Source organism: Bos indicus, chromosome 6, assembly GCF_029378745.1.
Source record: "Bos indicus isolate NIAB-ARS_2022 breed Sahiwal x Tharparkar chromosome 6, NIAB-ARS_B.indTharparkar_mat_pri_1.0, whole genome shotgun sequence".
Lineage (NCBI taxonomy): Eukaryota > Metazoa > Chordata > Mammalia > Artiodactyla > Bovidae > Bos > Bos indicus.
The window spans coordinates 20,351,525-20,368,906 of record NC_091765.1 but is presented as its reverse complement, the minus strand read 5'-3'; the positions used below and the strand labels follow the sequence as shown (position 1 = coordinate 20,368,906).

The 17,382-nt window shown below is 38.5% G+C and overlaps 1 protein-coding gene across 1 annotated transcript in view; it reads left to right on the top strand.

Annotated features, from left to right (window-relative positions):
- The window catches only part of ARHGEF38 (Rho guanine nucleotide exchange factor 38), a 153,021-nt gene that overhangs the window by 43,664 nt on the left and 91,975 nt on the right, over nt 1-17,382 (top strand). Inside the window, exon 2 of the mRNA XM_019962355.2 lies at nt 5,882-6,069. Within this exon, the coding sequence (XP_019817914.2) occupies nt 5,882-6,069 (188 nt within the window). The remainder of the gene's footprint in view (nt 1-5,881; nt 6,070-17,382) is intronic.

Sequence of the window (17,382 nt, the reverse complement as noted above, 5' to 3'; positions counted from 1 at the left end):
TAACTTCCCCATCTCAAAGTCTGTAACCTTAGTCACATCAGCAAAGCCTCCTTTGCCGGGTGAGGTAACATACTCACAAGTTACGAGGACAAAGATGTGGACATCCTTGAAAGACCATTTTCTGCCTATTACAGTGAGCAAGAATCCAGATTATAGAAACCAGGAGAAAGTATATCAATAATTAAGAGGTAAGTCAGGACCACTAATGCCCAGAGATACTTTCCAAAACCCAGAAGTCTCTCCATTCAGAAGTACAGCAGGGTATTAGCAGAGAACCATGAGTCAGACTCAGGGATGAGGCCCAAGAAGGTGGGATCTGGCATTAATAGAATTTCCCTAGCCTGATGGCCTCTGGCCGTCTCTCAGACACCATTAAAATTTATCCAGGCTGGTATGCTTTCCCTCTCTGTAATGGCAGAGTACTCCATGGAAGCAGCAGCCCTGAGACATCACTCTCATCTTCTCCTAAAGCTATTTCCTGGGCTTTCCTTTAAGAATGGCAGTGGTTGGCATTTTCAATCAATTTTGGGACTCTCAGGCTATTTAAATTATAGGCCACCAGCAGAATATCTTTTTTGGGTGTTTTCATCCATTTGTTTTTGTAGATTGGCTAGCTGTGGTCTGAGCTCATATCTCATTGGTAAGCTTTTGTTGAAAGTGACAAGGAAGAATCAAAACATGCTAACATTTTGATTTTCTACCAATTCCCTAATTATGTGTCTTGGTATGCAGAAATATACATTTACCAAATACTTTGCCACTAGATTTTAATGGTAACCAACTCTCCAGACTACAAATGTCCTCCTGATAACCTTCCTCCCCTGCTAGATCAGTTTCACATAGGTTGCATTATTTGCAGCACTCGAATTTCTAGATATCAAAATATCTATCTCATAGGAATAAAAAGAACAGAAAAAAATGTGACCTAACACATGGATATTTATATGTCTCATACAAGAAGTCTAGGAGTAAAGAGATACTTCACATCTTTCCACACACTGCTGTCCATTGTGTATAGATTTAATCTTTGTGACTAGTACTTCATGTTCCATCATGGCTGCCGCCCCTCCAGGATTCACATTCACATTCCAGACAATAAAAAGAAGGCAAGAACCATAAGGGGTGGAGGATGGAAGAAGCAGAATCCCAGCCAAATTTGCTTTTTAAAAACTCCCGAAACCACTCTCAGAGATTTCTGCTGAACATCTTATTTGCCATAAATGAGACATAGTTTGAAAAAGAATCTAAGAAGTAAACATTTTTATCTATTCAGAGTTCAATTTATTTTTAAAAAGTGGGAGACTAAATATTGCTCAGGCAAATAAATGGCAGTGTCTGATGATCATACTGTTATTATAAAGAATAAAGATAAATGTATATACATGTATGTATGTGTGTATATATACATATATACACACATATAATATGCTCACCAAAAAATATCTATTATAACTTCTGTATGTACATTTACATGTGCATGAAAATATTTTGAGAAGGTTACACACTAAATTAGAATACAGCTAAAAATACAGGGGAAACTATATTATAGCTAATAAACAGGAATTGCCTCTAATAATAATAGCAAACATTTACAGAGTATCTACTATTTTAAAGACACTTTGTATTTAACAAATAAAATGTTTGTATTTAACAAACATTAACTCATTTCATCTTCTACAATCACTTAACTTACAGATGAGGAGACTGGTGCACAGAGAGTTCAATAACTTGTTCAAGGTCACATATCTAATGTTAGAGGTGGAATTTGAACTCAGGAAGTCTGACACAAAGTCTAGGCACTTAACCTCAAAAATATAATTTTATAGCTTGAAAAAACTACTTACCTCTCCTTCAAATCACCCCGATAACAGCAGCAGCAATAGCAACAGCAACAATGGCAAAACAGAAAGAGCGCACACAAACTCTAAGCAAAACATGGGCTATCAGTGAAGACTGTCATCAACCTCCTCAACCACGCCCCACACAAGCAACCTTTGGGGGCTTTTTCACCCCTCAAAAAGATGAGGGTTCTCCCCACGCACACAGCTAGCCCAGGAAAGCTACGCAGGATTCCAAACGTCAGCTCTAGTCTCAATTTCCTCTGCGAGCTATGCCCCTATTTCTCCTTCTCTCCCATCTGAACATAGCTGTCCACCCACTTCAAGTCATACATTTTTCTTGCCAAGTTGATAACTATAAAATAATGAGATCGTTATTTGCCCTAGGTGGTGGAAAAGGTCAAGAGTAGAGAAAAAGGAAGCCTATTATTCCCGTGTCTGGAAATAACTAACATTTATATGGTTTTAAAGACCCTATGGAACTTCCATATACCGTTGCTCATTTAATGTGATGGTTTTCGCTCCTAGTTTACAGATGAAGAAACTGAGGCTGTGTAAGGTTAACTATTTTTTTTATCCACCAAGTTTTCTCTGTGAAGAGTGGCAAAGCTGATCTTAAGTCTGATTATCCTTTCCCCAAACTGCTGCAAAATCCTTTTACATAAACTTCCTTGGCCAAAAATTTCCATATATGTTCCTCATGAAATTTGTGGCTAGAAGAGTGAAAATTCATCATCACTGCTGGAAAAATAAAACTTGAGGGTGAAAGAAAGAGGCTGGAGTTGAGGATCATTTACATGTTACAGTTTTCATGCATGGTAGCAGTATTCTGGTTAAAACAAACTAAATGGGTTTTTTGGTTTTTTTTTTTTTTTTTGCTGTTGGCCATTTTTAAAGTCTTTATTGAATTTGCTACAATATTGCTTCTATTGTTTTATGTTTGAGTCTTTCATCACGAAACACGAAGGATCCCAACTCCCTAAGCAGGGATTGAACCCGTACTCCCTGTGCTGGAAGGCAAAAAGTCTTAACCACTGGTCTGCCGCTGAAGTTTCAAGACTATCTAAATGTTCTTTTAGCTTCCATTTCCCTTTATTTTTGGCACAATCTTTTAGTTTATGCTGCTGCTGCTGCCAAGTCGCTTCAGTCGTCTCCGACTGTGCGACCCCATAGACGGCAGCCCACCAGGCTTCCCCATCCCTGGGATTCTCCAGGCAAGAACACTGGAGTGGGTTGCCGTTTCCATCTCCAATGCATGAAAGTGAAAAGTGAAAGTGAAGTCGCTCAGTCGTGTCCGACTCTAGCGACCCCATGGACTGCAGCCGACCAGGCTCCTCCGTCCATGGGACTTTCCAGGCAAAAGTACTGGAGTGGAGTGCCATTGCCTTCTCCGTTAGTTTATGCTAGCTCCTGGAAAATAGTCATTTTGGAAGTTTTATTTTTCCTTCTTTCCTAAACATTCAGCTCCTCTGTGGCTTTATCTAGAAATAAAAGATGATCATAGCTGACTGCTGACTTGGTAATCTATGTTGGTTGTATTCATGTGCTACAAATAGTTTTATATAAAAACACAGTATATGTAAAAACACTGTATAACTAAAAGATAAAAGTTTTAAAGGTCAAGAAGGACCTTATAACAACAAAGCTTGTGCTCACAGTGTATCATGAAGAGTTTGTTGGTTTAAGAAATGCAGACGTAGAACGTGTTTAGAGACTGGATGGGAAAATGATGTAAGTCTTTGTTCCCACAATAAACTTGAGTCAAAAGAGCAAACAAGATAGCTCACAAGATCACGCCACTCTGAATTCTCTCAGAAGGTTTTTATACCTGAACAGAAAAGTTTCTGAAGTTAAATATCTTGACTAACACTATTTCCACCACTGTGACCTCCTAACTTGGTTCTGAACAAGATACTGTGCAGGATTAGAACATATAATTTTTCATTAATAAATCTAGGATTGTACATTTAAAGTGCAGCAACTGGAGAAATTGGTAAAGTAAATTAAATTGAAGTAGTAATTGAGTAGTAATTGATGTAGTAATTGAGTTCCAGAATTGAGAACTAACAAAAACCTGAGAATGTATTTTTAGAATATTTCTTGGCCAAAAATCAGAAAAGACTCCCTTCTCTTTGCTAGTCCCCCAAAACTGACAGATTATTTGAACCCCCATTATTCCCCGTTGCCCTTTGACTTCCAACCCCCCAGCTTTTAAAAGGATCAGTCAAAAGGAGGCTCACACAGGTCACAAGATCAGGTTACAAATACAATCTGCTCACTGCATATCTCCTCACCTCCTGCCCTGCCCTCCTCTTTTATATCCAAAATAGTTTACAATACTGACATCTCACTATAACTTTTCCTTCGAATCTGGGGTGCTGAAAGACAAGATTTTTATACCTTCCAATAAGAGTACTATAAATTATCAAGCACCCCCAAATTCTCAAAATTTGCTTCAAGATATGAAAGCTCCTTCCACGATTCTCTCCTTCAATAACTGATATAGATTATTTCTCTAGCACTGAATGGCCCAAGCTTTGTAAAACCATGTGCTCTTAGATGGTATTTGTCAAATCCTTCTTTCCTGAGGAAGGAAGAATAGTTTCCAGGCAAATGACCCAGAAGCATATTCACCTTCAAGTCAGGATTGTCCAAAAACCAAACTAGTACACACCTTTCAAACTAATGATGGAATTACCTTCACAGCATCATTCCAGCCTCTGCCTGGACTCCTGAAATTACTGAGCAAGAGAGAAAGGAGTGCTCAATACTTCTTGTGTCTCTTCACATTCTTGGGGCAGTCTCTCTTTACATGGAATCATTAGCTCTGCTATTATGTTTCTTCAGTTGTCTTGGCTCTTTCTGGAGTCAGCCAAGAGAAGATCCTGCAACTCTATGGGCCATAGCCCACTAGGCTCCTCTGTCCATGAGATTCTCCAGGCAAAGAACACTGAAGTGGGTTGCCATGCAGGGAATCTTCCCCACCCAAGGATCAAACCCATATCTCTTTAAGTTTCCTGCATTGGGAGGCAGGTTCTTTACCACTAATGCCACCTGGGAAGCCCTAAAAAGGTCTTACTTTTCAGTTACTAGAATCATATTGGTTTTAAAGGAAATAAAGTTACTTCTGCAACTACAGAGACTATGATGAAAATTAAGTTTGTAATGACTTCAAGTCTGAAGTGAATTCATTTACAGACACACATACTCGCTGCCCCACTATCTATCACTGCTCTGATTTCATCTGTGACCTAGTTTGTGGCTTCCAAAACTTTACATCACTGTGGGAAACTCATCCTTGAAGATATTTAGCTTGCTCACATTATACCTTCTATAAAACCCTGGCTACATGTGAGCCTTCCCACTTATTTCAACATCTCCTGAGCACTGTGATTTTTTTATCAAATATTTCCATTTGGCAGTTCAAAAATTTTGCAATAACAAGATATACATAGTATTGAAGATGAGGCATAAGAAATCTTGGTTGAAATGTATTTAACCTACCACTGCCTCACTCCTCATGGATTCTGATTGTGAACTGAAAGACAAATCTCAATCACATGTAATTGTTTTCCATATTATGGAGATATGCATACCACCTACTTAGAATGAGGGACAATTATTTTTAATAGATACAAAATTGGAAAGTGTTCCATTCGCAAATTAAAAAATCTTCCCTTGATTTAAAAGGAAATATGTCGAGAAGTTCCGTACTAGGATTTTATACATTTTTACCTCTAGCTGAAGATCAGGTTTATAATCTATTATAATAGCAATGGGGTATTTTAAAGGCGAGACATGTCAAGTATTTTTTAACTGACTGTTAGAAATATTCTTTCTGAAACCCCACTCCTGCTCACAGTTTCACAGCATTCCAGCCTGAAGGAGAACATCTACACATCACTTTCCAAGAACACAGGTGAAGACACCTAAGCCTTCTTCCTTGCTAACAATAATTCTGCAGTGATGGATGTTTGTAACAAATGAACAAGAAATCCTAACAGAATGTCTCCGGTGTATTAATACACATTTTCATTTAACAGAAAAGATGACGCCACAGGCTGGGTGTTCCACAGCTGAGACCCTAACTCAGGAGGATGAGCATCAGATTCAGAGAATGATGGCAAAGCGTGCAAAAATCATCAAGGAGCTGATACAGACGGAAAAGGACTATCTCAATGATCTAGAGCTGTGCGTTCAAGAAGTGGTTCAGCCCTTGAGAAATAAACAGGTAAATGCAACTTTGAGGGTCCCTCCAGCCCCATCCTAAATAGGATCACCAGAACCGGGAAATCACAGAACCCAAGTGTATCCGAGGATCCTTATCCTCTACCGCTGCGATGGCAGGAGCAATGGGCCCTTCCCCTGAAGCCCTGGGTTCAAGACAGCAGAAGTCATCACCAGACTCAGACTTCTGTCAGCACAGGGACACCCAGCATCAGGGAAACTGTATTCTAAGATATGCGGAAATGGAAATTCAGTTTTTGCCACTTTGAAATTTCTATGTGTTCTTTCTTGAATGCCCATGGAACTGCCAACAAACTCTGAGTGGTTGAGTTTTTAAGCAGTTTAAGAACAAAGCACTTAATTTGATCTAAAGATGGTCAAGTTTTCAGAAGAGAAAACTATGTGGGTTTTTTTTCCTCCCCTACGTTGAAAGCTCAATTGAATTATGCCTATTAGCTAAGTAAAATGAAGCATAGAAATGAACTTGAATGTAACAATTTTCTCTTAGGCAGAACTGGCCTAAGACAAAACTAGAGGTGTTTATAAGTTAATGTTTCTCCTCCTCTTTATTCAAGATCTTTTCAGGGAATTAGAATAAAGGTACAAGAATTTTCTCTTACATATATGTTAAATCACTAAGGTGGTAAGTGGTCCTCACATGCAATTCAAACAATATGCAAAAACATAAACCAGAATGTAAAAATGATCAGGAATTCCATGACTCAATGATAATCACTATTTACATGGTTGGAAACATCCTTTCAGACATCAGTTTGGACACTTGCATATCAAAACACTCACATATATTTTATAGATAAACATAATCAGAACCACACATGCTATTTTGTAATATGCTTGTTACATTCAGCAGTCTGTTGGACCTATTTTCATGACCACTAACACTTCTCAATGTTTTTCTACTATTACTGATGCTGAAACACACATGTTTTGGGTATTGTCACCTTATCTGCTTGGAATAAATTCTTAGGAGTGGAATTGCTAAGTCAAAGGATATGCATGCTTAGGATTTTGATAAAAATTGCCAACTTAAAACCAAAAACTTGACAGTGTTCTAATTTTCATTGCCACACACATTGCTTGAGCTGGTATACAGCTGCATCATCTTTACAGCTGAGCATTATTGGTTTATAAACAACAGTGAAGACCAGGTACCTTTGGTTTCTTCTGACAAGTATATATTCATCAGCTGCTTCTTTTTAATCCTTATTCATATCCAGATCTTTTGCCCTTTTGAAAAACATTATGGCTTGTCTTTTTCTTATTGTTTTATAAAACCTCCTTTTATCTATATGTGGCAGCTGATTTTCTCAGTTTGTCTTTTGCCTTCTAACATTGACCAAGGTTAAAAAGTCAAAACCTTCTTTAAGGCTTATTCATTTGTTTTTGCCATATTTAAGTGGCCAGATATGTCCAACTTTGTGGATTCTGGGTTTGGCATCTTAACATGTACCCCAGATTATAAAAAGATGGCAAGTCAGTTGTTCTAACATCAGTTATTAAGCCTCTTCCCCGGTAGTTTACATTTCTTAGCAAAAGACTCTTCTCAGAAATAACAGATAAAGTGGTCTAAAAATCAGGGAAAACCAGTGTAGATCAAGGTGACCTTTGATGTAAAATGTTTTGTTTTGTTTTGTTTTTTAATTTAGGCCAATGTATAAAGCAAAGAGGCCAAATAGGCAAAACATTTTCCCTTCACCTGGAGTCATCTTTCATTTTCCTCCTTCATGACTTTTTATTAGGTATTGCTATTTGTCAGGTCCTGATCTAAACACTTCATTAGTATTCTGATTTAATCCTCTTGCAGTTCTCATGTTAGAAGACAGTTTTATGAATCTGGACCCTTATGGTCCAGTCCTTGCTCCTATTCTTCAGAAAATTTTATACCTAACACACTGTCTCCATAATTTCTCTATATATATACCTAATTTTGCCATCCATTTTCAGTAATTTCAACATTCAGGCAAATGATCCACATAGCCTCTCACTCAATTCTTTTGAGTTGTTCGTTGTATTCAATGAGCTTTCCTCAACCCCATCTCAGCTGCTCTCTCCAGGGGCCCATCCTACAACCATCACTACCAGTAACTTCATGCCTTCTGAACCAGAATTCCAAGCTTACCTTTCTCTAACCCCCATGTCCTGTCTTTCAGCTCACTCCCATTGGTCCTGTCTCCAGCAATTTCCAGAGCAATTTCTCCAGCAGTGCTGCCAGGGCTCCTCAGCTACTGAGCCCACCACTGCCTATTCACATGTTCATCAAGCCCACACCTGGTGTAGTTTCCAGGCTCCTTCACTGTAAAATCACTCCTTGCAGATGAATTCAATTCCCTTTTCTTGCACTCTTTCATTTACTTGCCTGAAAAAAAGCTGCCTTTAATGAAGTTCAATTGTCTGTGTACTTTCTACCTTTACCGTATGCAGCTGAACCAATCTCTCTTAAAATTCATAACCATTTTTTTCAAGTGGGGCCCCCATAATGTCTCTGAAAGGACTCTTTCATATCTTCTTCTTGCTCCTCACACCTCAAACACTCTCTTTTTTCTTCTAACTCTCAGTTAGCATCATCTTCCATCATTTCATGGAGAAAATAGTCACAATAAGAAGATTCACACACTCTTCAAAAAATCTAAACCTACTTGCATCTCCACTCATATAACCTGGCTGGTGGATCCTGCTTCTCATTAAGGAGAACCTCTCCACTACACAGGATTTTATCCTCTCAAGCTTACTCCTCAATTTTGGTCCTGCCAGTGTCCTTTTTCTGTCCTGTGTAATCGGTTTTACTCTGCCTATTGGATGGATTTTTCTCACCATCACCGGCTATCTTAAAAAACACAAACAAAAACTCTCTCTTGACCCTAAAAGAATTGTCTATATTCTCTGTCTTTACTTCTTTCTCTTTTTTAAGTTGACTCTGAAGTATTTAATATGTATAAAAGCATGTGTGACTGAAACATGTTTTAAAATAAACACAATTTGCCAAAGCTCTGTCCCTTGATGAGTTAATGATCAATACCAAAAAAAGAGACTACATATACAAGAAAATGCCTTCCTTTGAATTAATAATCTTTTTTTGAATCAAATGGAATAAGACATTTATTTAGAATGTCTTCACTTTTAGAGCATCAGCTACACTGGTGAATTAAACTGGTGCCACCAGTGTACATTCCATTCCTGAGCTGTACACCTGGGTATGCGCTTTAATTTTTGCTTGCTTTTTCACTTCTGTTGTCTTATTTTTTTGCTTCCTATGTAACTCTTAGGAGGAATGCTAAGACTTGGTGCTTCAGACCGTATAAAATAAAATGTTTCTGTTATGTAACATGTTTATTTACTTGGCTTGTTTAACTTTGACTCTTAATACTTTGAATTACCATTCTCATAATTCTAACTACCATTTCCTTTGTCATTCTATCTGGATTGTTTAGAGCTTGTTGATTTTTCACATCCGGCACTTCCCAACGCGTAGTTATCTTTCAGTGCTCTCTGCCTTCCTCTTTGTGGAATTTAGCTTCAGTCCAGCAGCCTATGTCCTTTCCACTAATGTTATAATAGCAATCAGTTGGAGGTTTCTCAGAATTCTCATGTCAGATCCACCTTTCCCCCACTTCATTATGTTTTTAAGCTTTGGTTAAGTAAAATACCGGAGAAGGCAATGGCACCCCACTCCAGTACTCTTGCCTGGAAAATCCCATGGATGGAGGAGCCTGGTAGGCTGTAGTCCATGGGGTCGCTAAGAGTCAGACACGACTGAGCGACTTCCCTTTCACTTTTCCCTTTCATGCATTGGAGAAGGAAATGGCAACCCACTCCAGTGTTCTTGCCTGGAGAATCCCAGAGACAGGGGAGCCTGGTGGGCTTCCGTCTATGGGGTTGCACAGAGTCGGACACGACTGAAGCAACTTAGCAGCAGCAGCAACAAGTAAAATACATGTTTAGGAATTCAGAGGGTTCAGAGGATTCTGAATCTAAATCTAAATCATTCTAAATCTATCTGCATACTGAGGTAGTTAATTTACACCACCAGTTCATTAACTTTACCACCTTTTCCTTGGACATTCACTCTCTGTCCTGTTTCAATACCATGGACTTTCCACATAGGCCACCTGTCATTAGTTGGTGTCAAAATTTAGAAACTAATACATAGTTTTCATGTTACTATGGAAATGATCTGCAACCATGCTTAGCTAAACCATAAATAAATATTTATTTATGGCAACATAAATAAATATTTCACATGTACAGGTTAGGCTGGAAGGGACTTTGGGAAGTCATCTGATGGATGTCTTTTCTCTTGCTGAGAAGACTCTTCACCACATTGTACTCCCTCCATGTCTTCTTTCTAGGCAGCTGATTCATGTCTTTTCAGCCCCAGAAGAAGCAAGTCAGTTTATAAGAGTGAAAATTGGAAGAAGGAGGTTGAAAACTGAGAAAAGCCCTGTGCTTATCTGAGTGAACTTGCTTGAATGAATCAGGGTACAGATGACTGTCTGGAATAACCTAACAGTGGAAACAGTTTTATGTATAAGGAAAGGACCAAGAAGTGATTGAAAAGCATAGTCAGATAAATTTAAATACATGTTTTTAGTTTTTTTTTTTAATTTGTGAAATTCAGATAATACAAAAATACCAAAGATCTCAAGGACACAGTAACATCTTACAGCTATTCAGTTTCATTTTCTAGAGACAAACATCATTAGCAGCTTCTTTTTATCCTTCCAAGGATATTCTATTTATGTGTATATATTTGAATACACATTTAGTCTGTTTTCATTTATGTAACAAGAAAGTTATGTGTAATTATTCTGGATTTGTTTATATCTGCTCTAATTGTGTGAACTTATACTTGACTTTTTTTATTTTATGAAAAAAGGACAAATCGTTTTGTAGTGACAAGAGCTCAGTTGCAATTTCCTGTTAGAATTGGGATACTCTTTCTGGCAGCAATTTTGTAAATAATTTTCATTTGAAAAAATATATAGAAGAAAATAGACATGTATAGCTTTACCACTTAGAAATAAGCACCATAAATATTTTGGTTTATTGTCTAGACATATATCAGTTCAGTTCAGTCACTCAGTCGTGTCCGACTCTTTGCAGCCCCATGAATCGCAGCACGCCAGGCCTCCCTGTCCATCACCAACTCCCAGAGTTCACTCAGACTCACATCCATCAAGTCAGTGATGCCATCCAGCTGTCTCATCCTCTGTCGTCCCCTTCTCCTCCTGCCCCCAATCCCTCTCAGCATCAGAATCTTTTCCAATGAGTCAATTCTTCGTATGAGGTGGCCAAAGTCCTAGAGTTTCAGCTTCAGCATCAGTACTTCCAAAGAACACCCAGGACCAATCTCCTTGCAGTCCAAAGGACTCTCAAGAGTCTTCTCCAACAACACAGTTCAAAAGCATCATGGACATACCCAAATATTTCGTGATACTGTAATCATACCACATATGTGTGTGCATATATATATATATACCCTTATGGAAACTTTTCCCCCAAAAAAGTTTATTTACATGTTGTATTTTAAACCACAAATAACAAGTACTAATTTAAATGGAGAAATATTTTATTTTCTTTATTGAAGGACCATACATTTGAGAACAATATCAAGCTCTCTCTGGATGGAGAGCCCTCAAGTGGAAAATGGTGCCGACCAGCATTATCATGGAAGTCTAGATGTTGTGAGGGCCGTTGTACTGTGCGACATATGTGGCCTATGACACACTGTACTGACATCCTACAAAAACCCTCTCCTCCAGGGTCCAAAGTGGGTAAGGGAAGGCCTGGAATAGGAGAACACAAAAGGCAAGGAATTAAGACAAATCCTTAACTTGCCCTTTGTTTTCAAAGTGCAAGAGAGGGAAGGGACCACGGGGCCCAGGGAATTCAGCGTCCTGCGCCTGTCCTCCACCTGAGTGAAGCTGCTATAGCTTAAATTATGGCATCAACCCTGATAGAGAAGCTTATGCATAAGGAGAGAACATAGAGTAGATCAAATCATCTCTGAAAGGAGCCAGGGAGGAGGAGGATGTAAATGCATGATGGTAATAAAAATACTGTTCAAATATGGCAACGCCATGGAAATCTGTATGTGGGCCTCCCAGGTGGCGCTAGTGGTAAAGAACCTGCATGCCAATGTAGGAGGTGTAAAAGATGTGCATTCTATCCCTGGGTCAGGAAGATGCCCCTGACCCAGGGATAGAATGCCCACCTGAAGAGGTGGGCATGGCAACCCACTCCAGTATTCTTGCCTGGCGAATCTCATGGACAGAGGAGACTGGCAGGCTATGGTCTGTAGGGTCACAAAGAGTCGGACATGACTGAGTGACTAAGCATGCACACAGCAAAAAGATAGTCACGGCTCAGTTGCTGTCCTGTGAATTTTAAGTTGTAGTTACTACATTTTAGTTTGATGAATGATTTTTATTTTCCTTTGGAGTTTGCTGTATTTTTTAAAAGTATCTGTTTATTTATTTTGGCCATGCTATGTGGCATGCGGGATCCTAGTTCCTCAACTAGGGATCAAACCGATCTCTGGAGTGGAACCACGGAGTCTTAACCACTGGACCTCCAGGGAAGTCCCAAGTGGCCATATTTGTAAGGACTCCCTCCTCACCAGAATGAGTCCATTGTTGGCCTACATGAAAGGGACTGCAGCTTCAGCACATGTTCTGGGAATTTCTGAAGATTGCCCTCTCATCTGAGGTTTCTGATTTGACATAACTGGTGTCTGCCTTGACCCCTCAAAGCTGGGCTCTACCTCAATATGCAGCCCTTGGATGGCTCTTTAGATGAAAGGTGCTCCCAGGAGTTATACAGAGCACAGAGGCTGTGTAGCAAACCCGCTGGACAGCCTGCCTGTCTCTCAATTTTAGCTTTGCTCCTTGGATGCACTCTCTGAGATTACCCTTCCAAAACCACCACCATACTCTTCATTCAGTCATGTCTGACCTTTGTGACCCCATGGATTGCAGCGTGCAAGGCTGCTATATGGAATTCTCCAGGTAAGAATACTGGAGTGGGTAGCTATTTTCTTCTGCAGGTATCGATCCCAGGTCTCCTGCATTGCAGGCAGATTCTTTAGCAACTTAGCCACCAAGGAAGCCCTGAGATTACCTTAGTTCTGTCTGAACCTCCTCCCTAATCCCCACCCAGCTCAGCTCTTAGACACCCACTTCTCCTTAAGAGGATTTTAGACAATCACGTGTAATGAAATTTTACCAATCTAACTGAACAAAGAACAGAATTATGATCATGATAATTCACTGAAAAACAAGATGAAAGAACCAAGACAGAAATATTTTATCTAATAATTATTAAAATAGACCCAGTTTTCACTTATAGATTGATACATATATCATTTATATATATCTTATTTATATATTTCATTTATAGATCGATATATAGCCACTAGGGAAGCCCTTACAGATCAATAGGTAGATAAATTAGACTTCTCAAAGCTATTTGTTAAAACTTTGCTTACATAACAAATAGAGGAAATCATAGGTGAGCAAATTTTTTTTGTCATGAGTTTTGAAATGTCATAGAAGGGTCTTGTCAAAATTGTCCTCTCTAGCTGTCACCTCCACTAAAAGACTTTAACTGTTGCCAAAAACAAGTCATTCATTTTTAACAGGCAACTATGCAATTTTTTCCCCTCCTTTTTTTTTTTTTGTTTTTTTTTATCATCCAGCTACTCTTTTTTTAAAGACATTTTTTTGGAGCACTTTTGGTTCATAGCAAAGTTGAGGGAAGATTTCCTGTATTGGCCTGACACCATGTATAATTCTCCCCATCATCAATATCCGCCACTAGAGTGTTGGTTTTGTTACAACTGATGAATATTAGCACACTGATATATCGTTACCACCCAAAATCCATAGTCCATATGATGGTTGCCTTTTAGCGTTGTCCCATCGGCAGAGGAGCCTGACTGGCTATGGTCCATAGTGTTGCAGATTCTGACACAACTGAAGATACTTAGCACGTGTACACACACATGGAATTTTACAAATGTACAATGCCGTGTCATTGAGGTATTGTGGAGAGTACTTTTACTGCCCTAAAAATCCCCTCTTATTCCCAGAATGTCCTACAGTTGTAATCACACAGTATGTAGTCTTTTCAGATCGACTTCTTTCACTTAGTAATATGTCTTTAGGATTCCTTCTCGTCTTTCCATGGCTTGATAGCTCACTTTCTTTTAGGACTGAACAGTATTCCATTGTTTGGATGCACCACAGTCTGTTTATCCATTCACCGAAGGGCATCACGGTTGCTCCAAGCTTTGACAATTATGGATAAAGCTGCTACAACAACATTGTGCAGTTTTGTGTGCACATGAGTTTTGAGTCCACTTGGGTGAAAACCAAGACATGTGACTGCTCGATCATATGGTAACGAGATGTTGAGTTTTGTAAGAAACCACCAAATTGTCTTCCAAAGTGAATGTACAATTTTGCATTTCTGCCAGCAATGACTGAGAGTTGCTGTTGCTTCATATTCTCACAAGCATTTAGTAATATCAGTATTCTGGATTTTGGCCATTCTAATGGTGTCTCATTGCTTTAATTTGCATTTCCCCAGTAACATAGGATGTGAAGCAATTTTTCATATGCTTATTTGTCATCCAGAGATCTTCTTTGGTGAGGTGTCCATTAATATTTTGGTTCATTTTTTAAATGGGTTGTTTGTTTTTCTGTTACTGAGTTTTAACAGTTCTTTGATATTTGATTAATATTCCTTTTCCAGATGTGTCTTTGAGAACATTTTTCCTAGTCTATGGCTTGTATTCTCATTCTCCTGCTCTTTCATGGTTTTTTAATTTTAATAAAGTACAACTTATCAACTATTTCTTTCATGGATCACACCTTTGTTGATGTACCTAAAAAGTCATTGCTGTACTCAATCATCTGGTTTTCTCCTATGTGAGGTGTTTTTCTTAGGTTTGCATTTTACTTTTAGTTCTGTGATCCATTTTGTTAAATTTATGAAGAGAGTAAACTCTGTGTCTAGATTCATTTCTTTACACATGGACATCCAGTTGTTTCTGCACCACTTGTTGAGAAGACTATCTTTGCTCCATTGTATTTCCTTTATTCCATTCTCCAAGATAAGTTAACTATCTTTGTGTGACTCTACTTCTGGGCTCTTCTATTAATCTATTTGTCTGCTCTTTTACCAATACCATACTATCTTGATTTACTGTAGGTTAATGGTAAGTCTTGAAGTCAGATGGTGTCAGTATTCCAACTTTGATCTTTTTTAATATTGTGTTGGCTATTCTGGGTCTTTTGTTTCTTCATATAAACTATATAAACTTTGAAATCAGTTTATCAATATCCACAAAAGAACTGTTGGGATTTTGATTAGGATTGCATTGAATCTATTGATCAAGTTGGGAGGAACTGACATCTTGATAATATCAAGTCTTCCAATCCGTGAGCATGGACTGTCTTTCCATTTATTTAGTTCTTTGACTTTGCTCATTAGAATTTTTAGTTTTCCTTGTACAGGTCTTGTATATATATTGTTAGATTTATATCTAAATATTTCATTTGCAGAATGCTAATGTAAATGGTATTGTGTTTCTAATTTCAAATTCCACTTGTTCATTGCTGGTATGTAGAAAAGCAATTAACTTTTGTCTGTTAACTGTGTAACCTGCAATCTTGTTGTAATCACTTATTAGTTCCAAGAGGATTTTTGGTTGATTATTTTGTATTTCTACATAGACAGTAGTGTAATCTATGAGCAAAGACAGTTTTATGTCTTCCTTCCCAATCTGTATGCCCTTCATTTCCTTTGTCTTAGTGCACTAGCTACAATTTCCAGTACAACATGGAAAATGTGAGATAAGAGGGAACATCTTTTGCCTTGTACCTGATCTTAGTAAATATGCTTCAAGCTTCTCACCATTAAGTTAGCTGTAGGTTTTTTGTAGATATTCTTTATCAAGTTGAAGAAATACCTCTCTATTCCTAGTTTATTGAGAGGTTTTTTTTAAAATCATGAATGGACATTCAGTTCAGTTCAGTTCATTTCAGTCGCTCAGTCGTGTCTGACTCTTTGCAACCCCATGGATTGCAGCACGCCAGGCTTCCCTGTCCATCACCAACTCCCAGAGTTTACTCAAACTCAAGTCCATTAAGTTGGTGATGCTTTCCAACCATCTCATCATCTGTCATCCCCTTCTCTTCCTGCCTTCAATTTTTCCCAGCATCCAGGTTTTTTTCAATGATCAGTTCTTCACATCAGGTGGCCAAAGTATTGGAGTTTCAGCTGTAGCATCAGTCCTTCCAATGAATATTCAGGACTGATTTCCTTTAGGATGGACTGGTTGGATCTCCTTGCTGTCCAAGGGACTCTCAAGAGAGAGTCTTGACTACAAGACTCTCAAGGGACTCTCAAGACCACAATTCAAAACATCAATTCCTCAACATTGGATTTTGACAAATGCCTTTTCTGTATCTATCATATGATCATATGATTTTTTTTCCTTTTTTAATCTGCTGATGTGATAATGAAAGTCACCCAGTCATGTCCAACTCTCTGCGACCCCATGGACTATACAGTCCATGAAATTCTCTAGGCCAGAATACTGGAGTAGGTAACCTTTCCCTTCTCCAGGGGATCTTCCCATCCCAGGGATTGAACCCAGGTCCCCCACATTGCAGGAGGATTCTTTACCAGCTGAGCCACAAGGGAAGCCCACTGGTGTGTTGGATTATATTAACTGATTTTTGAATATTGAACTGTTACTGCATACCTTGGATAAATCCCACTCAGTTATAATGTATCATCCTTTTTATACATTTTAAAATTTGATTTGCTAATATTTTGTTGGTGATTTTTGCTTCCCTCTTCATGAGAGATACTGGACCATAGTTTTCTTTTCTTGTTTGGTTTTGGCATTAGGATAATTCTGGTCTCATAGAAACTCCCAGCTACTGTTCGTGTATCTGTTAACTTCCAAATTTTTCAGATTGTATTCTAGGCCTCAAACATATTCCACCTTAGTTCACTAACCATAACTTTCTTAAAAATCAACCTCATCTCTTCCATGAAATTTCCCTGAACTAAGTAGAATCAAGATATTAATTTTTCATAGACATGTCTTATTTATGCAAGCAATCACCATACTCCATTCATATGTTCTATCAGTTCAGTTCAGTTCCAGTTCAGTCACTCAGTCGTGTCTGACTCTTTGCAACCCAATGGACTGCAGCACGCCAGGCCTCCCTGTCCATCACCAACTCCCGGAGTTTACTCAAACTCAAGTCCATTGAGTCAGTGA